The following is a 26,330-nucleotide window of genomic DNA, read 5'->3' as shown; positions in this document are numbered from 1 at the left end:
AAAATGTTTAATCATGAACACAAAACGTTCGTATATAGCTTCGGCAAGTGATAACTTTACAAAGCGAACGTTTAGAACCAAACACTATTTTTGTATCTAAACGCAAATAAATGTTTCTTTTGTACATATGTATGTAACTTCAAATAACTAATATGAAAAACAAAAATCTGAAAGACAAACTGCTGCTGATGTATGTAAAAACAATTGAAAGTAATATTCAAAACACAAGTTATATAATATAAAAACAATAGCTAATATTCAAAAAAAAACAACAACAAAAAAGCATGTGCACATATTAGTAGGAATGATAAATTGTGAAGACAAAATCATTAAGAAAATAAAGTTAAATATTTAAACAAATATGTTCCAGCACTTGTTCAATCCATGGAGAATTAGTTATTTTAGCAGCGTAAAAGCATTAACAAAGCAAAACAATTGTAAATAGACTTATACATATTTAAATATATATATATATATATATCTATGTTCAAATAAATAAAACAACAACAACTATAGTAGTAATTTCAGAAATAAACTGAATTAAAAAAAATCAAGTATATATGTAACGCATAAGCTATATATTTAGTAGTGAAGTAGCATATGGGCATCGATCGGCGCCACCAGCGTACTAAGTGAGGACCAGCTGGCCGTACGCATAAATGTGTAAACAGTGGATGAAAATGGAAGCAAACTCTTAACTAGTCTATTTGTTACTTTATTGTTTCTTATTTTTGTTTATATTTTTTTTTTGTAATAATTTTAGCATATGCTCTTTTTTCAAATGTTGTTAAATTAACAAATTAAGTCAAATTGTTTAATTAACTCATTTTTGGATAGTTGTACGTAAAATTTACTTATACATATGTATTAGGTATTGAAATATATACAATAATATTTACACGTATTTTTTTTATCATAAAACCATTGTCTGAATAATATAATAATAATTTTTGAACTACGTTAATATTTAATGAAAATTTTATGCATAAAAAAAACCGAATTATGCTATTAAGATGTGACTTCTAATGCTTAAAAGATATTTGTAATTGTTTATTGAAAAGATAATTAGTTTATAATATTATAATATAATATGTATATGTGAGAATAGCAAAGCAGCAATTTGTTTGCTGAAAGTGCAGATATATTAGTGAGAATAATGATTGTAATGATTAAATTGATAGTGTAAAGGAGAAATGAACAAAAACTAAATTAGAAATAAAATATAAATAAAAACATGCTTCTTTAAAACTATAAAATTGTCTTTGTCTTAACTGAAAATTTCAAAAGTAAGTAATATTTTATTGCATAAATTGCGCTATAAACGAGAAACAACGTTAACTTCAATTGCACCGAAGCTATAATACCCTTCACAAATACAAAAGATTGGACGTGTACAAAATTTCAGATCAAAATCTCAGAAACTGAGGGACTAGCTAAATCGACTCAGCTCGTCATACTGATCATTTATATATATATATATACTTTATCGGGTTTTTGACGTTTGCGCTTCAATTCTCAAATACAAAATTTATCACTTTAAACTTCAACATTTATATTCAACGAATTGATTTTGGAAATTTCCACCTTGTGACAGCTACTCTGCGCCTGTTACACCAGAAAACGTAAAATAAGTTATTTTACGTTCTCTGGTTCGTCGTTCCCGGAAACAGCAATTTAATGAATGAAATGCATATAATCTTTGCCTACTTCTAGGCCTGCTGTTCTAACAAAACATCCCTGTAAGAAAAATGCACTGCTTCGAAATTGGTTTGGCTCTAGTGTAGCAAGCATAATTGCTCTTTCCAGCATTCAAAATGTGGCAAAAACCTAAAAATTCCATAAATATTATTTACCTATTTTTTAAGTATCTTTTCTTCACTTTCTTCCCGTAGTTATTTTCAATTTTTACATAAAGAAATAAGTTTAATTTTTCCATTTACATCCACCAGAACCACCGGAAAATGAACATGCAGCCTCACCATGATGTCGGGCATTTATATATTATCACAATACTTCAAATTTTGGAGAAGACCCTTGACCAACAGATGGACACCCATCATCTTTTTGTTGATTTCCAAGCCGCTTTTGACAGCTTTGTTAGGAGCTGCCTATTCGACGCCATATTTAAATTTGGTATGCCTGCGAAACTCACACGGTTATGCAGAATGACGTTGAGCGCAATCATTAGCTCAGTCAAAAGAACCGGGAAGGACCTCTCCGCGCCGTTTAATACCAGACGTGCGTCCTTTTCAATATAATGCTGGAAAAAATGATACATACCGCTAATCTGATCTGCAGTGACACTGTCTACTAACTAAAAGTACAATGCTACTGGGTTACGCCGATGATAATGACATCGAGCACCTTAACTAGCAAAATATCGAAAGAGATTGGTCTTGTGGGTAATGAGAGCAAGACAAAGTACCTGGACGCCACACAGAAAAATTCCTCGCGTCTTGGAAACTACGTCACTGCTGGCAGCTTACATTTTAAAATGTTAAGAACGTTTTATATCTCGGAACCAGCATAAATAATCTCAGCCTGAAGATTAAGCGCAGAATAACTCTTGCCAACAGGTGTTACTTTTGGCAATTGAGAAGCAGATCCCTCTCTCAACGAACAAAAACTACGCTCTATAAGTCTTTCATTATTGCCGTCCTATTATACGGTGCGAGAACATGGACGATGACGAAACGAGATGAAAAAATACTTGGAGCATTCGCTGTTCTTCGCAAGTTCCATCAGCGTGAGATATGTATGTAGATGGAACCATTGTATGAGTTCCATGGCGACATGAATATGTATAGTTAAGCACATAAATATCTAACGAATGCGCTGGTTAGACCATGTCTTTCGCATGGAAGATGATACTCCAGCGAAAAGCTTCTACGTCTCGAGACCCCATGGGTGGACAACAAAAGCAAGGGCGCCCATGCTTTAAATGGAAGGACCAAGTGCATAGCGACCTGTCTGCACTTGGGATGTACAACTGACGTCACCTCGCAGAGGATTGAGGCAACTAGCGATGTTTTATGTGCTCGGCCCAGACCGACCTATGGTTGTAATGTCAAAGAAGAAGAGACGAATTTTGAGCTCTTATGAATTATTGTGAAATTGACGAAATTTTCCTATTTCCGAACTAGAAATCTGTTTGATCAGTTCGCATTTCACAAAAGGGTTATTGTCTCACTACCATCATAAACAATTAAAGTTGCAGCGGTTCCGAATATACTTAAAGAAGAGCATGTAATTTTTTTCAATCGTATATGCATAAATATTTATTTTTGTGCGCGCTTACAAAAAACAATGAATATAAACTTAATACTAAAATTTGAAAATATTTGTGCTGATTTTTTCTGTATTAAATACAAAATATTTAATGATATATTAGAAATCTGTTTCTGGACTTAAAGGTCTTGCTGGTAGCTCTACGATTTTATCTAAATCTGTGTCTATAGGTCTAGTATCCGGTGTTGTTGCAAGTTTTTTGGGTTTCGGCGCGATTGGCGGAAGAACTTTAACGCCTGCGGTCGGTGTTACAGATTTCGTGGGCATCTGCTCATTGGCGCTAGCTATATTTAATGTTAACGGTGTCTTTTCCTCTATTTCTGGTTCTAATTGTTTAATAATTTCGTTATCGTCTTTACTATCCTGATTAAATGATTTGAGATTTCCCAGTTGCGCACGAACATCATGCGCAGACAAATGATGCAGCGGCACATCGGCCCGCACAGCCATACGTTTGGGACTAGTGGTGCCATTGTCACCTTTATGTTTGTCCGGTGGGAAGACGACTTGAGCATACGTAATGCCATTACTATGATGCTCCTGTAAACTATTATCACCTACCGACGATTCGGTCAGTGAACTGGGATTGCGAAAGACGGTGATACCCTCAGATTTTGGTGTAGAACGTGTGGTTGGTGCATCGCGGCGTTGCATTGGTGAAGCATCCGTTGCTGTAGTCGCAGGACTGCCGCCTGTAGTTTGTTGTACAGCAGCTGCATGGGGATCCTCACGTGGTATGGGTGAATAGAGTGAAGGTGAATAATTCGGATCGGTAACTTTACAGTTATATATGTTGAGACCTTTTGCGAAAATATAAACTAATATATCAAATAGAATACCAACTAAAATGAGACATGCTGAAATGATATTTAAAATATTGCCATGTTTTGGCGTCGCGCGCAGCAGGCAACGCTTGTACTCCGGTGTCCAGTAGACGCAAGTGTATCCTAAAACAAATAATTCCTTTATTTTTTTTTTAATTTTACTAAGCCAAAACTCACTTGTGACCATATCGTAGGCGATGTGCACTGGTATGTAAGCGAATATGCCACAAAGTGTTAGTTGGGTGGCCAATGCCAGGGCTTTGTCCTGTGGTAGCACGCTGCGCAAAGTAATAATGACTTTGCCTATGATGCTGGCACCCAAAACAGCGGCAGCTATTAAACTTAGTACCTGAAACCCGATCAACATTCGCTGACAGTTGACGTAACTGCAAGCGCCTTCTGTTGCACGCAGATTTACTTGCGATTCAGCATTGTAGTTCGATGTACAAGTACAGCCCTCATATAGCTACAGGAAAAAGTTGAAAAATTATTTTTTAAGTTATTCAAGCTGCTGCAGAGACTCCTGAGATCAGCCATTTATGCTTACCAAAACATTGTTAATGCTTTTAGTGCCTGTGCAACCAGCGTAACATGCCGAAAAATATGTGACCGTTGAGTTTTCGGGGCAGACGGGCTGAAAGGTGTTCGCCTTGCAAATACCGGTACACTGTTTGGAACAGAATGGCTGCAATACCTTGCCCTGCGTGACGCCAGCAATGTCACCAACATCACACTTGATAAATATATTCGCAATGAAAACGGCCAGCAAAGTTACACCGAAAACAATATTGACCCCAGTTATGGCTCTGCAAAAGCAACAAACAGTCGGCGGTAATATATGTGTTATAATTAAATTCATTTGATAAAGCCTACGCACCTGCCTGATAATTTCAGTTTGGACATAGTAAGTCCCAGTACCAGAATTCCCACCGCTGCTACTGGTGGCCTCAGGAAGTAAGCCACAAATCGCGCTTCCCATTCCTGCAACAAACCATCCTCTTCGCTATATGGCAGAAAGAAACGCGATTGCAAATACGACTCTTCTTGCAACTCAAAGTTTACATAAGCCGAGAAAATGAACATTATACCCAGAAGATTGCACATTAGCAGTTTATTGGTGAATATGCGTTTGAGTGAGGGCCCAAAGCTCACATCATCAATATAGGTGGAGAATTGACTGCCAAATGTGCGTGTTTGCGTTTCTTCAATAATGCGTTGAGCTGCATGATGTATAACGGTTTTCGGCAGACGTTTCGGAAATAGGCCCAATAATATGCCGCTTAACAAAACTAAAGGTGCTAAGATAAGCCAACCCAACCACCAGCCAAGCGTTGTGGCGCCAACACCAAGCACAATAAACGAGCCAACTTGTAAGCCAAATATGCGTCCCGCCAAGGCGGTTCCTAGCACAGCCGGACTATCAATCGAAGCTGAATTGTCATCCAAGTATGTGGTGCCGATTATGTAGAATGCCAAATTGGCAAAGCCGAGTGCGAATTGCAGCACAAAAAGCAATATGAGCGTGCTAAGCTGAGCTTGTTGTGCGCTGAGAATACTCTTCTGATATGGAGTTATGCTGCAGAGGTTTGTAACTATAGTGTCAATGGGGGCCACCGCACCGCTGGAGCTAAAACTTTAGTTGAGTAGCATGAAATAAAATGAAAAGCTATTAATTAATGATTTAAAATGCGATTATATTTCACTTACAAGCCAATTATGGCAGGTATGACAGCGATGACGCAGACGAGCGACTGCGCAATAATTGTGCCTGATAGCCACTTTATTGAATGGCTCTTAAGCGCCCAATGTGCGAATAGCAAAGCAAATAAAGCTTGAAATATACCACTGCTAACAATAAGCCAATCTGGAAACAAAAATTGGTAAAGTAGAATAACTCAGCTTTTATTTACGATAAATTTATATTGCATGTGATAATGTCAAAAATTATACAAATTAACCTACTTTTTGAGCTCAGCAAAAGAGCAACGTAATTGGAATAGAACGCTTAGTCAAAGATCTAGTTACTAGCTAACCTTTCTATAAATTACACGCTTTTACCTGTAACACTCTCCCTTGTCGCACTCTTGTATGTTCTACTACAGGATAACAGAGCTTCGCGGAAACTTGGCCAGCGCCGGGCTACCATCAGTTTATGCGCTGTCGCAAGATCCTTTTGGCCTCAGATCGATCGTAAGAGATCCAATGAACCCTTTTTCCTCAGTAAAGCTAACCTCTCCCTAGTTGTGGGGGTTCTAATAGGCCATTGCCCTATCGGCGCCCATACTGTAAGGTTGAGAATCTTACCGGACGTCAGCTGCAGAAGTTGTATGGAAGAAGACGAGGTGGAAACATCTAAACATTTCCTTCTTGATTGTCCCGCGTTTGCGAGATCAAGGCTTAAACACTTGGCAGCTCATACTTTCAGATATCCCACCGAACCGGTAGGAATAAAAATTAAATGCCTGAGCAAATTTATATTTGCCACAAGGCGCTTTGCTGACATATAAAATCGGATACAGGAGTTCTAATTTTATGGCTTCACAAAGGACTACATGTAGCAGTCCAAGTGCAATTCCTAGATCAGCCATCAAACCTAACCTAACGACAACCTGTAGCACTTCACTAATTTTCCGGATTATTATATAGCGAAGCCAAGCACAAAATTTGTGGTGGTTGTGGGCCCCTTATGCTATAAATCATTGCGAAAATTTCATTATGTATATTTAATTCAATCTTCACGCGGTTGTAACACCTTATTCAATATTTTATATCTTGTATGGTAACGCTAGTTAGCACTCTGAATAATATAATATTAAAAAATTTGTCGGCATATTTTGGTTCGTGAGCTCACTCGTGCTATCAAAATCTTTAACGAGACCGAATCGAAATTCGCAATTAGGAGGAGAGGACTGATCAAACATCTGACAAAATTGTACATGCTAAATTATTGTTATTAACGCTGTAATGTAAAAATGCTGGAAACTTTAAAAATACCTACGAAGTTGCTCTTGCGAGGAAATAACCTGTATTATTTTAAACTAGCAGATCACTGCATTTGCCATTCCATTTTTTGTAAATAATTATATGTTCTGCAAAGTCGTAGTACATTACTTTGTTCTTCAATAGTATTCGCAGCGCACGCTATGTAAGAAATTTTTTGGACCATTTTTTTACACCTTGGATTACATTATTTTCGTTTTAGTAAGGATCCCTAACTTTTTTACAAATATAATATAGCCTATGTTCATAGGAGATAGTGTAGCTTTCCAACGGGGAAAGAGTTTTTCAAAGCCGTCAAAGATTAAATAATTCCCTTTAAAAAATTGTGTAACGGGAAATGCTTGATAAGCTAAATTTCTAATAACTTTTTGACCAATAACTATGGCTATAAGGACTGTGTCAAAAGGTGTACCGGAAGTGAATAGTACGTATGTACTTTATTGTGATTACGCATCGTCTACAATAATCTATAAATACCTATAAAAGTACACAAATATATATGTACATATGTATGTTTATAAATATGATCGTAAAACGAAACGATGACTGGATTGCATACATTGATAATGAAATAACTGTATAGATATGATAAAAGTTTGCCACCAATAACGGTTTGATAATTGATATAAGGTATTTAGGTTTGTATATCAAATTTATAATGGTCAAAACTGGAAATTATATACATACATATGTATGCGTCTGTATATAATTATAATGGCAGTACTCGCACATTTGTCAAATTTTAAATGATTTGCATAACTGTGAACTTAGCATTATTAAAGTATATTGCGAATATAAAATTAAGAGTAAAGCTAGCAGCGTATTTAGATATTTTTGCTTTGTATATAGCAAACAAGGATTGACCTTGTATAATTACACTAAAATATGTACCGTATTGATAAGATTAGAAAAGTTATAACCTAAAAAAAATTTAAATTCCTTAAGACTCGATTTCCTTGAGGGGAGAGTAGGGTTAATTTGTGTAAAACAAGACCCATTTTTATGAGCTTTTCTTATGAGACAAGTAAAATCTATTTTTAAAAACATTAGAAGAATATTCTGTTGAACTACCATGGAGAAATATTAAAAAGTACGGCAATAGCAGCAATTACTCTGGAGTGTCTCGGAAAATAGTAGGTTTGGTTTGTTCCTCACAACTTGATGCAGGATGAAATAATCAAGGTTCATTCGTTACATAATAATTTTTCTCAGGTAACGCCGAGATGGTTTTCGAAATTTCTATTTTTCATTTTTTTAGAACACTTTGAAGAAAAAACACGACTTTTAGCGAAAAATCTAAAAAGCTAGTTTGTTATTGTAAAATAAAATTTTTTTAAGAAATTTGAAAATAACCCTCCGGCGTTAACTTGTAAATTATATATATAGAAAAGGTGCTCACGATTTCAAAAGAAACAAGGGAGTAGTTTTGAATTTAACCTGAGTTGTGGAGAAAACGCTTTCAATTTGTAAAACGTTCATAAGACAGGTATAAAAATAGCTTCGTCTATTTTTCTCCAATAAACTTGAAATTCAGACACAACTTTCTGGAGATATTTTGCAATTTAATACGAAAAGACTCATAAAATTTTTTTTGAAAACCCTACTACTCCCTTAAGATGGCTTAACTTTTGTTTTAACACAATATTTTTTGCAGTTTCACCAATAAGGACACTCCACTTCATATTAATGTTATTAAATTTCAAGCGAATTATATTGATATGTGGGTCAATATTAGGTAAATAAAATTACTTACCAACAATTATTGGATTATATTCATATTCTAGTGCTGCTCTTTTTGCTGATATACGAAAGTAGGTCTCACAAGCACCCTGTATTGAACCAGCACAAGCCAACACCACAACAAAGATACGTAATCGTGCCAATTTAAGGCAACTGGGGCCATTACAACAGCCAAATAATTTTACACCACAATCGACACTATCTGCGAAGAGAACATACATAAGTTATACACTCGTTAATAATGTAACTCTAAAAATATGAACATTTCATATATCACAACACCATTACAATTTTTATGTTCAGTATTTAACACTCATTCAAATGCTAACCGTTTGGTATATTATTGGCGTTCACGGCTATTTGCGATAAGTCCGAACTACGTGCACCCGCCGTCATTTTGAAGGCATCTACTATAGGTCTGATATAAAACAAAGCATGAGGTAAATATGCCTTTTCTAATCTGTTCATTTACACTTGATTTGTTCCGATATCGCATTTAGTTTAAAATATACATCTCAAACAAACTGACGCACACACGAAAATTCAAACTATTATTGCTATAGCACTTAATTATACGATTTTTCGTTAATTATTAATATTGGAACAGAATAAATTGTGTTTATTTTCGTTATTAAACTTTCGTCGTTATTCGAAGCAGACAAATGACTAATACAACGATTCGCGCACAGGTGGAATCCACCGTCATTCTACCTTACGCACTCAGGTTTCATTCCTTATCGGAATAAGGCAGTTTTCAGATAAGTAGCCCAGCGTATATGCACTTTATCAGCTTTTGATAAGCAATATCGCTCTCACTGCTCCGGAGCGTATCGGCGTGTGTGTGCTTATATGTATGTACAAGTATTGCCAACCAATGCAACATGTTGAGTATGAAGCAAGTTAGCATTAGAAGTGTTGCAAAATGCTCTAAAAAATGGAAACCGGAAATCAGCTTCAAGCTAATTTAATTTGTCTTTTAATTTGTTTGATTTGAGTAGCACTTGGATCAAACGTTCACTTTTTTTGAATTGTTCCCGCCAACCAAACCTAGGCACTCAAATGATTTATGTACCTTATTCCGGTAAAAATTTTTGATTGATGACAATTTAATTTGTTTTGTGCAAGATCTATGTTATTAAATTTAGTTATGGTATATCTACTTATACTTGCTTGGTATGGTTAGGTTTACTGGCTGATCCACAAGGTATAGGTATATCATATCATATGAGACTATTATATACAGTCCTTTGTGAAGTCAGAAATTACAGATCCTGCATTCAGATCTTATATGTCCACATAGCGCAAATCTGCTTTGCCGCTTTATTTTTATCTCCCCAGTTCTATGGCATGTCTGTAAGTTTGAGCTTCCAGGTGTTTAGGTCTTGTTCTTGCAAAGCCGAACAATCAAGAAGGAAGTGTTAAAATGTTCCCACCTTTTCTTCTTCCAAACAGCTTCTATTTACAAATTGCATCCGATAAGATTCTCAACCTAATAGCATTGATACCGATAAGACACTAACCACTACAACTAGGGACAGCTAGCCTTACTGAGGGCGCACTTCATTTCACTAGAGCTCTGGTGAGTTACCTTGAGCCAAAAGGATCTTGCTACAATTCAAGAACTAATGATAGCCCAGTGCCTTTGCGAAACCTAGCAATTCAGTTATAGAGCGCACGAGGTTGCTGAGCTTTTGCCCTTTCCTATTCCACTGACAGCGAGGCTAAGCTATTGTCTTTCACACCTACATACTTATGTATGGGCATATTTTCAGTTTGACCACATCAGTACTATTCACAGAGGAATTATATATCACTATCAGTGAGCAGCGGAAATATTTTGCATCCTGCCCCTGAGCTTATACCACAATCCGTCATTTAAATTTTCCCGATCCGGTCCACTAGCGGCCCAGCAAAATTGTCTTTAGTAGGCAAATCGCTGCTTCGCTACCAGGCGCTCAGATATACCAGGAAGCGGGTGGCGGAAATATTTTTTTCAACATTTTATATCCTGCCCCTGTGCTTATACCACAATCCCTCATTTAAATTTTCCTCATCCGGTCCGCGAGCGGCGCAGCAAAATTCTCTTTAATAGGCAAATCGCTGCTTCGGTACCAGGCGCTCAGAAATACCAGGCAGCGGGTGGCGGAAACATTTTTTTCAAAATTTTACATCCTGCCCCTGTGCTTATACCACAATCGCTCATTTAAATTTTCCTCATCCGTTCCCCGAGCGGCTCAGCAAAATTCACTTTAGTGGGCAAACCGCTGCTTCGCTACCAGGTGCTCAGAAATACCAGGAAGCGGGGGTCGGAAATATTTTTTTTCGACATTTTATATCCTGCCCCTGTGCTTATACCACAATCCCTCATTTAAATTTTCCTCATCCGGTCCGCGAGCGGCCCAGCAAAATTGAGTTTAGTTGGCAAATCGCTGCTTCGATACGCGGCGCTAAGAAATACAAGGCAGTTGCCAGCGGAAATAATTTTTTGAATATTGTTACATCCTGCTCCTAAATTTATCTTAGAATTATTGCCATCCGGCGAGCAGCGGCCGAGAAAATGTTAATTTTGTGGGAAATTTGCTGCAGACTCACCAGGCACCCAGAAGCAGCCAGTAGGGGTCAGATAAATCTTTAAAAGCTTTTAACTTCTACAATTAAGGACCGAATTCGATGAACGAGATGTCGTTGGAAAGATCAAAGCTTGGCGCATCTAATCAAAGTATCGCCCTTAAAATGTGTTAATGCATTCAACGTTGAATTAGAGAGACAAATAACATGGTTTTTTTTTATGGAAAATTCGTGTGATGCGCTTAAGAGGTGCGCAATAGGTTTGGTTATGTTGCTAGATTATGTAGCTATCGATATATTTGCTAATTTATTGCAAATTTTGTTTCATATTTGGAAATTATTAAACCTATAGCCAAATAGATACATGTAGCTCTTACACTTAATTTTTAGATTTATTTGGTCTTTTTATCCCAAAATATTTTACAAATACCGAGTGGACTATGCCGAAAATATTGTTATATTGGGTAAATGCTGAAAAAAGTATGTATGTTTGTATATTTTGCATAGATTGCAATTATTAATGCATAGCAGTAAAACTTAAAATTTTTTTTTTCAAAATAAGTATTTATTTTTTATTGGTACCATATTTTGTTGTTATTTATATTGCCTTATTATTAATTATTATTTTAGTTAATGTCGTTTCATTAGGATTACAGCTCGTCAGCTTTGCAGTTACTTGCGATTCCGCTGTGGCCCGGCACCCATACTAGTATAATGACAAAAAGACTCGACGTCATTGATAGTGAGGATATTTTTTAACTAGCTTTGAGCTCCCAACCGCTACTCGGAAGACGTGAAACTTGTAAGACTGCCATATTTGTAAGACTCTCCAAATATCGTAATGTGAAAAAATAATAAGTTTGGAAAAGATGCGCACGTTCTTTATACCCTGAACAGGGTATATTAAGTTTGCCACGATGTTTGTAATACTCAGAAAGAAACGTAGGAGATCCTATTAAATATATATATATATACATATAGTTTTTGAGATATCGATCTGAAATTTTCTACACTTCCTTTTCTCCCCAAGAAACTACCTACTTGTTGGAACCAATGGTATCGGATCACTATAGCGTATAGCTGCCATACAAATATAACATGGACGATCGAAATCAAGTGCTTGTATGGAAAACTCTTTTCTTTGACGGCAATGATGCCATCACCGAAGAAATTGTATGTGATCGCATCACTATAGCTTATAGTTGCCATACAAACTGATTGATCAAAGTCAAGTTCTTGTAAAAAATCTTTTGTATATGTGAAGGATATTATACTTGTAGCTTCGGTGCAACCGAAATTAACGGTTTTTCTTGTTTTCGCTAGAATTTCACTCGAACTCAAACATTAAAAGTGTAATTTCTAATTCACAAACTACTTAGGTACGTACTTTATAAAATCGTACAACTGGGTTCACATTTTTGACAAATTTCACACTGATTTAATTGTCAAAACATTTGTCTAATTTTACAAATTTCATAACACAATTCAATATTTATTGGACGCAATATACAAAATGCAGACTCATTTCGTTAGAATGCTTGTACTTTTTGTGCTTGTTAACGCGGTACATTGTGGACCCGTATTGATTTGGCATTCCAAAGTGTAAGTTACATGATGTTTACTTTAAGTATATATAAATATGTTGATTTTCATCTTTACGCTTTAGCGAATCGAAATCTGTGTTTCCAAGAATAAGTCAACACGAATTTATTAATGAAATTAAAACGTTACTGGAGACGAAGATGGTCGCTGCCTTCCTATATAAAAGGGTATGCTGCATATTAAACATAAGTTATTCGAAAATTCCATTTAAAATTATTTAAATTTTAAAGCTATCCTTAAAGAGTTTCCGTTGCGAAAGCTGTTTCCCATTTCTAAGTCAACAAACACCGGCATTCTTCTATGCTAATGTTGAGAGAGCAGAGAAAGCGCTTTTAACTTTAAATGTCACAGCACATTTAAAGGCTAGTAACGACGGAAATTTGAATGCTCCTTTATCGTGTAAAGTTGGGACGTTATATACGATCTCATTGAATGTCTTAAGCAGATCATCAAATCCATTGAGAAGTTGCGGTAAGGAAATTATTTTAATATTTATTTCACACTGAGAAAATGCTCGTGTAACTTATTTATTTTTGAAGTCTTAAGGCTATATACCATACCTCAATATAACATATTGATTTCTTGCTTTACAGATGATGTCATAAAAGCAATAACGCAAGCCTCAGGATGCGCAGATGTTGCGTACATGTTCTTGGGTACGCAAGGTGAAACAGTTGAACCAATCGGCCACCTTCACCAACACAATCAGCTCTCATTTTATTTCACGGAATTTCAGTTGCAAACGGCAGATGATGTGGAAACTATACAGTTGCAGAGTATGAATGTGTCCGGCATGGATCCCATATTAACAGTCGAATTTCAAGCCAATAATACAAATGCATCGCTAACATTCAGTGTACTACTTAGCAATGGATACTTTGAGATCAAATCATTTAAATACAACGATACGCAATATTACGTAACTGATCTGTATGCACCGCAAACCTCGTCGTATTCATGTGGTAAAATATCACTCCATAAAGATAAGGAGACAATTATATTAAGAAGGGTGCAAATGCAATATGATAAAGACAAACGTGTTGGTGATTTCAGGTTTAAGGATGCCTGGACATGTGAAGCCTTCACATCACCTGCCATTATATCTGCTCTTTTTGTTACTGTCATACTACTCACTGCTTTATTCGTCGGTATTGGTATGCTGATGAGTGTGCAGCCACCAACTAAATACGAATCGCCAGGCGGACGTAATCTCTACATACATGTTAGAGATTGAAGTGCTTAGAAAAGCTGTTGACTGATTTAATTTAGAAATTTAAATTTGTTTTGATTTTTTATATTAAATAAAGTTACATTGATACTGAAATTTAAAAATTGATCAAAAATAGTTACTCATTTAAAAACTACTTAACGGTTGTAAAATAATTTTAATTGTAAAAGTATAAGCTATTTTGACACAATGTGTAATTTGTGCTCATAAAACTGTAATTTTATATTGTTTGGATGATTGACTGAGCTATCGTAGCCGGCCCTGGTCCCGGGGGCGGTTATCCAGGTAGACACCTATATAACACCGTTGTTGCAAAGAATTCACAAATATTCACAATTAAAAAATGTTTGCTGCGTTTTTTAAATATCGATAAAAAAAAATGTAGTTCGACTTTCAAAAGACAATCTGGCACTTAGCAAACGCAACAGAAATGTGTTTCTGCGCTGACTTATGACAACGGATGAAACATTGATGCTTTATTACGCACTTGAGTCCAATCGACAGTTCAGTGAATGGTTGTTGACTGATAAAAGTCATTCAAAGCGCCCGAAAACACAATAATCGGTCGGCAAAGTTTCAGAAATTTTTTTTTTTGTTTTTTGGATTGACATGGAACTATTTTCATCCCCTACCTCGAACAGGGCAAAACTATCAATAACAATATTATTGTGCGTTAATGGAGCGATTGATTGATGAGATCACAGTTATGTTGAAAACTTTACAGTCGATAAAATATCGCCGCTCATATAATGTATATACCATATTAAGTAGTACTACTTCTGTATTCCATATAAAAATGTGATGAATACTTGTATCAGGAGAATTTTGTTGAAAAATTAACAAAATTTATGACACATTATTATATAATATTATTTTTATTGTAAATACATGTATGTCTGTATGTCTGCCACAAGCACGTACATGTATGTGTAATCGCTATCACAGCGACTTTCTCTTCCGTTCTGTCGGCACTTGTAGAGGATTATGACGTAGCCACAACAGGCAAGCGTTCTCCACAAATCACTCACACACACTCAACGTACCACATTCAAGCGCATCATATTTCTCATTATTGTTATCCAAATAATGAAGCTTGTATACCAATCACAACGAAATTATGATTAATAGAATGCAGTGTGTGGCGCAGATTTGAATGTGGCCCAGTTGTGGCAATCAGTTTATTTCGGCACGCCAAGCCGATATCAACGGAACTTTCGCTTAATTCAATCGTAAATATTGTAAAGTGTTATAAATTATTTTACAAACATTGGTTTAGTGTGAACTAATTATGCAAAATTTAAATACAAAAAAAATATATATATATATGGTGGAGAAGTGGAATTTTTTATAGTGTTCTTTATAAATTATATAAATAATTGAAGTAAAACATATAATATTCAATATTCTTCCGTTACATGTGAAGGCCTTAAGTATTGCAATACGTAATAATAATACAAGTAATTAGTATTGCTCAATTGTTAAGTGTGCGCGCATACTTGTAAATTTCGATTGGACTCTCCAAATTACGAGTTAAGGCCCAATTTGTTGATAAGATTAAAAATTAACGATAAATACAATAAATAATTGATAATAAACAGCAACAACATTATTTTTATACTAATCAAACTAAATTAAAAAAGTCTTCAATGACTTTTAGTAAATGAGCGAAGGTGGACGACATAGAACGTGTTTGGAGAGTACGAGCATTTTATCGTGAAAACGCGGCTGAATTAACAAGAAAGTTGTAAAACGAATTTAAAGGAATTTTCAAAACGAAAAGTGTTATAAAGGTATTTGAAACACAAACCTAGTGAAGTTAATTCAAATTATTTGCATTTCTGTTGTGCAAAACAATATTAATCAATGTGAAAAAGATAAAGTTTAAAAACATATACACCGAATATTGGAATTAAAACAAAAAAAAAATCAGTTTGAAAGAAGCAAAGTCAAAATTGTGGCGGAACACATGGAATGCATAAATGGTGTTTGTGGCGCTGTTGGTCCAAAAATCTATATAAAAAAGAAACACTTATCAGCGCAAAACGAAAAGAAAAATATTTATAGTATATAATTTTTATATTGAAACAATTTTCTATCTTGCTCAAGTATGACATTTAGCATTAGCTGCTTGTTGCACGATTCGACGAACTTATTAGACTTTATCAGAAAGAAATTATAGCAAAATAAACACAAATAAGAGTTGTCAAAACTGCCAAATAGATAAGAAAACTAACGGAAATTTGCGAATACAGCATGAATATTGATCAAAAATAGAAATCGATATTGCACTTTCTGTAATGTTTGTGAACTTTTCGCATACACGTGTGCATTCGAATAATGCACAATTTCGCCTAAAATGCCCAAAATTAGCCCAAATTTAGCGTCTTATTTCCTACAAACTAGTTTATCGCAAAATACTTTCAAGATAAGCATACCTGTATGAAATACATATGTACCTATGTATAAATTCATCGAATACCATTACTAGGAATAATTGTGGTATATTACAATATTTTACAAGTATGTTTCTGTATTGATATATAGTAGGGTGGCTCTAAAAACACAAATTTTTTTTCACTTGGTACACTGAAAAAGACGGTCTTAGACACCTCTACGAAAAGCTCTCCAAGTATGAGCTCTTAACTGTAACAGTAAGCTCTTCCGCGTTACAGTTTTCTATTTATTTTTTCTTATTATCAGAAAGAAAAATTCATATCTCGCTTACAACTACTTGAAAAAATATCTCGTTTCATAGATTTTGTAGAAAATTTACTGGTGGCGAACAACTCGACGATTATTTGCGCTCATAGAGGAGCAGACTTGTAAATAGGTATATACAAAATATTAATATATTACATACATGTACAAAATTTCGTTTACATTTATTGTGTAAACCACATATATTCTATATAAAGTTGATAACTGACTATAAAAACTACTAGAAATAATTTAACTATTAATAATTTACTTGCCAATAACAAATATTAAATAACTTAATTTTTTTTTTCTTTAAGAAGGTATGATTGATTGCATTTGTAGGTTAGAGTAGCGTATATGCCGTTATTAGATTATAATAAATATTTAATTTATTTTTATTTCTGATGACAACAATGAACAAAATGATGACCGTGAAATTTTTTTTAAAAAACGCCACTCAACTAGAAACGTTAAACCTCATAATCAGAAATACAGAGTAATCTAATCAGCTCGGTTTTTAACGGTTCTATACAAATAAATCGTATAATCCGTTATGCGTTTAGTTTATACCAATAGACTTAATTTAGAAATTGTGATTTTTATTTTATGAAAAGTTGATAGTGTAATTTTCAATATTTTCTTTAACAACTATTATTCGTTTAATAGTCGTAATTTTATTAGCGTCACTACTTAATGCTGAGCGCTCGAAATGGCGGAAGCGCAACTGCGTCAACGACCCGGTGAATACCTATGTGGTTTAGCCAAATGGCATCCCACTTGGATGCAACGCTACGCAACAACAAAGTCATTTATGGTAGTCTATGGACTGCTGGGCACCATACAAGCCATGTCCTACATGTATTTCGTCGTTACGTTAACAACAATAGAGAAACGCTTCAAAATTCCTAGCCAAACAACAGGTAAATATTGTAGTGCAAAGCGACTAGAAGTACATAAAAACATATTAAACATGTAAGCGAGCGCTAAGTTCGGTTGTAACCGCACATTTTATACTTTTGTAACTTGCGAGGCCGTTAACTTACTTTCAGGCATTGGCAAAACTTTATATTAACACTGAGGGGAGCTAAGGGAAGTAGTGTTCGATTGTACCCATATTTGACATACGGGCATAGTATTATCAGGAGAGGATTTGACCGAATTTCAATCTCACAGATTGACCGCTATTTTCTATAAAATGTGCACTGAAGGAACTGGAGTCCACGTATTCGGTATCTGGAGGTTCAAGCCTGTTCAAGTTGTGGTCTGATTTTGACAATTTTTGGTCATAAAGTGGCCTACTTTAAGCACCTTATTCGGACAAAGTTTTATCCCGATACATTTATTGGTGCTTAATTTGCATACTGGAATGTGAAAGAATCAGATGGAATTTAAAATTCTGTTATATGGGTATTAGGTGTGGTTGTAGTCCGTTTTTTCCCATTTTCGCACTGGAACATAAGATTGCGGTCTTATTATCCGATTTCATCCATTTTTACAATGTTGATAAAAGAGCTTAAGAAATTTATTCTGAGCGAATTGGTTATTGTATCTTAAGTGATTTAAGACATATGTGCATTAAACCACTTAGAGGGCGCGGCCGTGCCCATATTTAGGCCGCAAGTGCCCCTTGCTACTGCCATTCACTGTGTCAAACTATAGTTTTTCATCTTAATTTAGTGCTTAGTTATTGGTTACTCTATAGGTTTTCGTTATATGGCATTTTATGGGCGTGACAGTGGTTTACGAACTCGTCCTCACTTTTTTTACCAAGTAAGCCGTGCACCAAGCTTCATAATGATATCTCAATTTTCAAGTTACAGCTTGCATGGACGGACGGACAGACAGGCAGTCACTCGCCATACTGCTCATTTATATATATATATATATAACTCCATATCTATCTCGTTTAGTTTTAGGTGATACAAACAACCGTTAGGTGAACAAAACAATTATAAAAATTTACGCATCGAACTATAAATCGAAGGCAGTGTACAGTGCGTATGAGCAACCAAACGGAAATAATAATGGCTTTAAAATTATTTCTTGTGTTTTGCACTATTGAAATATGCTGCAAGTTTTTTAGAATTAAAAAGATATATCGTTTCGTTATCTATGTATTGTTTAAAATATAAAATTCGGAATTTTGAATTTTTTGTGCACCGCCATTTTGAAATAATTAACGGGTTTTTGGACTAAAACGAGCGTCATTACTTTTAATTTTTAATATTTTCTCATTAATTTCTAAAATAGCAAGATATAATAAAATTTAAAATTCTTCATATATGTACACATCTCGCTAATGCACAGTCGGTTAGTAAAATTATATATATACATATATAAAAGTCTTGCTTAATTATCGAGTATGCTATTTTTGGAATTAGGAAATAAAACATCAAACCAAATCTTATTGTACCTTCTCTATATGCATTTTTTTCTAGTTGATTCCCTATACATATATGCATATATATTAGTATATACAATTTACTGTGTTTTTCTATTTCACACTTTCTCATTTTACCGTTTAATAGGTATTATCTTGAGCGGCAATGAAATATCGCAAATCCTGCTGTCGCTTATACTCAGCTATATTGGAGGTCAACGAAATCGCCCACGTTGGATTGCCTGGGGCATTGTGTTTTGCGGCCTATCCTGTTATATACTAGCTTTGCCACATTTCATTTATGGCGCCGGCGATGGCGCGTTACATCTCACCGTGGAATATTTGCAAGAGCAGTCGTCGTCCAGCTCAACGTTAAATATGACAAGTTCATTCTCATTGGTTGTAGGTGAACGAAATTAGTACATTTCATGTTATCATATCAAATTTTATATGTGCATATGTATGTGTGTACCATACATTTGTGGGTGTGTGTGTTTGCTGTACACAATAATTTAGTTCAATTTAAATCGTCCGAATTAAAATTTACTGTGCGCTAAGCTCAAAAATACTATATACACACGCAAATATGTACAAACCTACACTTCTGGACAAAAAAATGGGTTTGAGATCTAGGAAAAATTATATATTTGAATTAAAATTAATTAATAGTTTTTATAGGTTTCATAAGTTTCAAATATAATATATATACAAATTATACCGAATTTGACGGTTTTTAACTCAAATTTTATTTTACCGCTTAAGGAAAGCATGTGGTCATTTAAGACTTTTTTTCAAAACTCCAATAATGACCACAAAAATATTTACGAAATAAAAATTTTAACTCGAAAATTTACTTTAAAAATCTCTACGTGTTAAAAATTTTTTTTTTTTGGCCAAAAGTTTTCTTTTTTTATAGTCTACAGATTTTACGCCCAGGCTAAGCAAAAAAAAATTTTACTTTTCCGCTCCACCCTATTATATATATACAATATGTAATTAATTGATAGTTTTTATAGGTTTCATATGTTTTAAATACAATATATATACATATATATGGCGTCTCCATTGTTAGAGTGGACCATTACTATTACCCAGAATCTAGGTTCGATTTCTCTGCTTCGATGGATATGAAAAAGTATTTTTTTCCTAATAAAATCAACTCTCTGTAGACAAATCAATTTCTTTCTTTAAAAACAATCTTTAAATTCAAAACCGCCCGCAATCCGTTTAAAACTTCGAGATCGATCCTTCCACTTGTTTTAAAAAGGAGGTGTAACTAACGTTATAATGATTTGCATCTCAAGCTCAAAGCGCTATAAAGTCATAAAGATTATTTCGAATTTTATACTTGTAGGACGTTCCCACCGCTGTGTTGAGCCACAGCTTGCCCAATCTCAACGTCCATGTGTAAATATGAGCATACAATGTTATCGTAAATAAATATTTAATATATTCTAATGTGCGCTGCACAGTAATAAACATGTTTATAAGTAACTAGTCCATTGTTTACTAATTTGTCATTGCCATAATTTCATTTCAGAACGCGTCCATACAAAGTTCGCAAGAATTGTGCGGTCTAATGAAATCATCACAAGAATGCGAGTCACTGCTATCCATTGTACCGTTGGTCTTGATTTTCCTCTCACAATTCGTGCTCGGCATTGGCAATACTCTGTATTATTCGCTGGGTCAAACATATCTTGATGATAATACGAAAGAGAGAAATACTCCGCTGATGTTGGCCGTGGCCATGGCGCTTAGAATGATCGGACCGATCGTGGGTTTCTTTTTGGGTAAGCTTTAATCAACTGACGTTAACTGAATGTGATAAAAAACATCAAGTCTCTCAATGTGAACTGACTTCTTGATAACCTTAAGGATTTGCCATCTCAAAGATCCCCTCTCGAGAAAATACTGTATCGTTTATTTAGTTGGCTGAGCCCTATATTACAGCGCTGATTTAAACTGCCCTCATAATTATTTTAAACATTTTTACCTTACTAACAATAAAAATTTGGCGTCAACTGAATCTTTAGCCTTTTAAAAATATCAAGATATAGAAAGATATCATGCTGACCTGTTAAATTGGCATAAAATATTCTTAAAAACTTGTTTTGCAGCGTGCTCAAACTGATACTTTTCGACTTCTCAAGTCTCTCTTCCTATCTTAAGGGGTTACATGGCTTTCACGGCTTTAAACCATTTTTTTTTTTATTGTTTTATTTAATTCCATAATATCTCTAAAATATTGTCCTAAATGTCGAAGTTGATCCGAATAATAGTTCTGGATATAGAGCCTTGAAAAGTTGAGCACTCGAGGTCAGTTACTAGAACTAGATATTATATAGTATATACTTGTAGTCACTTAAAACTTTGAACGCGTTTTTCTTGAAACTGTGTTTTCAAAGTCGGTTGCCAAGAACTACTCAACCGATCTTAATGAAATTTTACACAAGTCTTCGAGATATAATTTACAAGGTCTTGAAGGAAAGATTTTTGGTTTGTTCAATTACAACTATTCAAAACAAACGTCGAGAAAATGTTTACTTTTAAAAGTTCTGCTGTCAACGCGAAGGCACCTCTGTTCCGAGGAACTGCCGGAAATGACGCCGTAATGCACGAGTTTTGAATATTTGCCTTTGAAACTTTCAGAAAATCCTTACAAATATGTATCTTTGGAATAATAAAAAGTTTGAATAAAATATTTCATTTTTTATATTATATATAAAAAAAATTATTAAAATAGAGCGTTTTTTGCTCGAGGAAACCCATGTAACCCCTTAACTCTTTATATAATATTACACACGTTCACAGTAACTCTGAAGAATAGATAGCATTTGCGCATTTTGAACATATAATTTTTTCAATCTTTACTATAATTTCAGGTTACATTTCATTAACTATGTATATCGATCCCTTCAAAAAGCCATTAATCGACAATAAAGATCCACGCTGGTTGGGTGCCTGGTGGTTTGGCTGGATGATATTGGGCACTTTGATGGTGCTCTTCTCTGGTCTAATCGGACTCTTTCCCAAACAGTTGCCAAAAAAGAAGCCAGAACACTACAATTCACACTTGCCACGGATGATGCGTTTAGAGCAGCTTAAGAAGGAAGATGGCATATCGTTGGGCAGCACGCTATCTCTTACGGCAGCGCTGGATGCAAACGCAGCAGCTGCGGTTGACGCAGACTTTCCAAAATTGAAAGGTTTGCTGTAAATATAAACAAATAACTAATTTGATCATCCATAAGCTCTGTGCACATTCATTCAATAGATTTTCCGAAGGCTCTGTTGCGTTTATTACGCAACAAATTGCTTATATATAACATCATATCGGGTGTATTCTATATTTTGGGTGCTGCTGGCTATATGACATTCTTGTCCAAATATATGGAGGTGCAATTTCATAAAACCGCACAAACCGCCACTGTTATAGTGGGACCAATATCAATAATTGGCATGGTGATTGGTCTCATCGGTTCCGGCATCGTTATATCGAAGAAACATCCATCACCGAGCAAAGTACTCATGTGGAATATTATAGTGGGGTGTGTGTATATTTTGGGGCAAACGTCGTATATTTTTATGTATTGTGGTGATTCGATTTCTCTGCAGAATGGTGGAAAGTAGGTAAATTAATTTTCGATTTAGCATTTTTCATTTATTTTGTGTTGTTGTTTTTTTTTTAATTTTCTCTCAGCTATAACTTCACCACTCAATGCAATAAAAATTGTAGCTGCGATAACGTGGCGTATTCGCCAGTCTGTCACGAGGCCAGTGACACAACATTTTTCTCTGCGTGTCACGCGGGCTGTAAAGCGTGGAACCCCAAGGAGAAGGTGAGTTTTTGGAAGAATTTTATTAGAGAAAAAACTTAATAACGTACATATGTATATTATACATAAAATTTGTTATGTATTCTTTACTTACAGACGTTTTCAAATTGCTCCTGCATTGATGTTTTCGACCCCGTCTTTACGAGTACTGCCACCTACATGTCTACCACACCCAGCTTTCTGAGTGACTTAAGCACTGAACAACAACAACCACTTTCACAAAAAAACTTACAAATTATCAGCGGTATATCTACAACAGGCACGCCGGTACCAATACCCACTACGATGCTTAATAATGACGATGTCACCGTACCAACAACAGCAAGCATATGGACAACAACACCAGAACTAACAACAACTGCTAATGAAGTACTCGCACGCGCCAGCCGTACTGTGAGCACACTCTCCGATATACTCACACCAGGCGTGTGCTTGAAGGGCTGTTCTGTGGCCTTTTACAGTTTCACTATTGCCTCGATGATTGTTAATTGGTTCGGCTCTTCTGGACGAATTGGCAACTTGTTAGTGAACTTTCGCGCCGTTGCAACAAAAGATAAATCCTTCGCACAAGGTCTTTCCCTAATGATGATTAGTTTGTTAGCACTTATACCGGGTCCCATTATATTTGGACGTATAATAGATTCAACTTGCCTTGTGTGGACGGAGACTTGTCATGGCAGAGGCAATTGCCAGTTGTATGATCAGACGAAATTCCGTTACTACGTAAATATATTAGCGTTGTGTAAGTATGAAAGTTTGTGGTATATCTACATTAGGGTGTCCGTTATTTCACCAAGTTGATTTTATGTTTGCCACGCTGTTTGTAACAATCAAAAGTAAACGTCGGAGACCCTATAAAGTATAAATATAAATGAGCAGCTAAGTCGATTTAACGATGTCCGTCTGTATATACGCGAGAGACTACTCTCAGTTTTTTGGGATATCGGTCTGAAATCTTTCATACGTCTTTTTCTCACCAAGAAGCTGCTGATTTGCCAGAACCGCCGATATCGGAGAACTATAGCATATAGCTGCCATACAAACTGAACGATCGGAATCAAATGCTTGTATGGAAAACTTTTTCATTTTTCAAGGTATTTTCATGAAATTTTGCATAGATTTCCGAACGTATTATTCATATCGAACCACTGTAGCTGTATGGGTGCCATCTAAACCGACCGATCAAAATCAGAATAAAGAGTTATTTACATTTTTTTTTTATGCTATAAAAAATGTACCTGTGAAGGGTATTATAGCTTCGGTGTAACCGAAGTGAACACTTTTTCTTATATTTTTTTTTGCAAACTGCCCCCGAAGCATTCAAAAAGGGGATACAACGTAAAAAAGTCCTTTATTTTCAATTTTAAAAATGCCTAAATAACTTTACTTTCCCCATATACATATGTATTTATTTAACATAAAATTTTCTTATCTCAAAAACGTCAACTTGGGAAATAAGGGACACCTTAACCTACAGATGTACCATACATATGTACATATGGTATGTGTTCAGTAGTGTGACAGAAATGTGTCATTGCAGCGCTTACGTCGATCGGTGTGATCTTCGACATTTTAGTCTGGTATCATGGCAGACATCTTGATTTATATGGCGAAAAGGAGGCGCAAAAGCTCGAAGAAATGCGTCGGAGAGATAAACCAATCACACCGCTTTTAGCACATGGCTCATAATATTATTTAATGTGTACCGAGTGTAACGTTATTCCTTGTATATGTATGTATATTTGAATCATATCGCCTTGCAGATGTATGTATGTATGTATGTTGTATAGGTTTTTGAAAAGTACTCAAAAAATTGTATTCACCTGACGTTTATACATATATGTTTGTATATATGAGAATATTTGTACATATATACATATGTAGGTAATTGAAGAATACACGTGTAGAAAGTATACAAGTATATTCTAATTTATTTTCCTCAGCGTGTTAAATTATACCTCTATTATATAATTGAAAAATATGAACAATAATTATAAATATGAATTTTAATTTTTAGAAGTTTAAGTTGACAATAAACGTTGTTTAAAAAGTGTAATTAATATAGATAAATATATATAAAAAACGCAAATATAATTATAAATATGCTCTCAGCGATATAACTTTATTTACAGACATATTTTTGTAGAAGATTTTATAAAATTTTAAGCGTTAATGTACATAGTTTGAGAGCATTTTGTTAATGAATTGAATATATGTATATGTATGTACGTTCGTCGGATTAAAACATAATAGAACGTACATACATGTTGAAAAAAATTTGAATGTGAAATTCAGTAATCAGTTGTAATTGCAAATAAAGTTAGTATTTGTATGCAAACAAGCCTTATTTCTTCGGAAAAAGTAATACCCACTTGTTATTCATATTCAGTTCAACATTAAAAGGTTATGGTTATAAGTATACAACACTAAATTTCAAAATATCGTTTTTTTAAATATACGAATGATAGTTTAAGGGATTTCCTCGAGCACAAAACGGCCACTTTTCAATAATTTCTTTTCATATAAAAAATTAAATATTTTACTCAAACTTTTTATTATTGCAAATATAAATAGTTTACAAAGATTTTGTGAAATCAAAGGAAAGGTTTCAAAGGAATATATTCAAAAATCGGCCATTATAACGTCATTTCCAGTAGTAACACGGAAAAAAACGCCTGCGCGTTGTCAGCAGAAGTTCTTACAGAATCACCAAAAGTGTTATGGAATTAAATAAGATAATAACAAAAATCGATTTTTTGAAGCCGTGAAACCCATGTAACCTCTTAATCAGCTACCAAAACGTTGTTTTCAGAGTCAGCGAGGAATGTTTCCCCGAAAGGACTGGACCGATCGGCTTGAAATTTTCACACGACTTTTTTTTTAGATATATTTGTCAGGTAATGAGCGATGGAATACGATTTTTTGACAATAATTTCGATTTTTTAAGGTAATCTGAAATGTAAATTTCTTTTAAATAAAAGAAAAAATTTTTTTTGGAAAGCCGGCATTTGGTCACAAATCAAAATTTTGAGTAGTCCTTCGAACATTACCTGTATTCAGCTAAAAATTTGTATATGTGTTGTATCTATGTATATATATATGTATGTATGTATATATATATATATGTATGTATGTATGTATATATGTATGTATATATGCACATA

General features: G+C 34.8%; 3 protein-coding genes across 6 annotated transcripts; 2 read left to right on the top strand and 1 right to left on the bottom strand.

Moving 5' to 3' along the window:
* Positions 1–3,247: 3,247 nt before the first annotated feature.
* On the bottom strand, positions 3,248–9,527 carry Oatp33Eb (Organic anion transporting polypeptide 33Eb). The gene is made up of 7 exons (XM_014231443.3): positions 9,182–9,527; positions 8,866–9,054; positions 5,820–5,976; positions 4,990–5,745; positions 4,660–4,918; positions 4,290–4,578; positions 3,248–4,235 (listed from the first exon to the last, which is right to left on the bottom strand). Exons 1-7 carry the CDS (start codon positions 9,318–9,320, stop codon positions 3,388–3,390), a joined length of 2,637 nt encoding a protein of 878 aa, XP_014086918.2. The 5' UTR covers positions 9,321–9,527; the 3' UTR covers positions 3,248–3,387.
* A 3,132-nt stretch (positions 9,528–12,659) lies between these two features.
* On the top strand, positions 12,660–14,423 carry LOC106615292 (V-type proton ATPase subunit S1). Its single transcript, XM_070106668.1, has 4 exons — positions 12,660–13,022; positions 13,087–13,189; positions 13,253–13,493; positions 13,616–14,423. Exons 1-4 carry the CDS (start codon positions 12,934–12,936, stop codon positions 14,254–14,256), a joined length of 1,074 nt encoding a protein of 357 aa, XP_069962769.1. The 5' UTR covers positions 12,660–12,933; the 3' UTR covers positions 14,257–14,423.
* Positions 14,424–15,422: 999 nt separating this feature from the next.
* On the top strand, positions 15,423–25,531 carry Oatp33Ea (Organic anion transporting polypeptide 33Ea). 4 transcript variants are annotated; one of them, XM_070107502.1, is made up of 9 exons: positions 15,423–15,707; positions 17,614–17,867; positions 19,476–19,729; positions 20,868–21,120; positions 22,213–22,536; positions 22,605–22,956; positions 23,031–23,169; positions 23,263–23,908; positions 24,707–25,531. In XM_070107502.1, the coding sequence occupies exons 2-9, from the start codon at positions 17,657–17,659 to the stop codon at positions 24,853–24,855; spliced, it is 2,328 nt and encodes a 775-aa protein (XP_069963603.1). In that variant the 5' UTR covers positions 15,423–15,707; positions 17,614–17,656; the 3' UTR covers positions 24,856–25,531. The 4 variants fall into 4 exon arrangements, with proteins under 4 accessions (XP_069963603.1, XP_069963602.1, XP_014086925.2 ...); XM_070107501.1 differs by having other exon boundaries at positions 15,423–16,040; positions 17,629–17,867; XM_014231450.3 differs by having other exon boundaries at positions 15,423–16,040.
* Positions 25,532–26,330: the final 799 nt, after the last annotated feature.

The sequence above is a fragment of the Bactrocera oleae genome, chromosome 3 (assembly GCF_042242935.1).
Source record: "Bactrocera oleae isolate idBacOlea1 chromosome 3, idBacOlea1, whole genome shotgun sequence".
In the NCBI taxonomy this organism is placed as follows: domain Eukaryota; kingdom Metazoa; phylum Arthropoda; class Insecta; order Diptera; family Tephritidae; genus Bactrocera; species Bactrocera oleae.
Note: the sequence above shows the minus strand (reverse complement) of the source record. Positions and strands in the feature narration are given on the sequence as shown.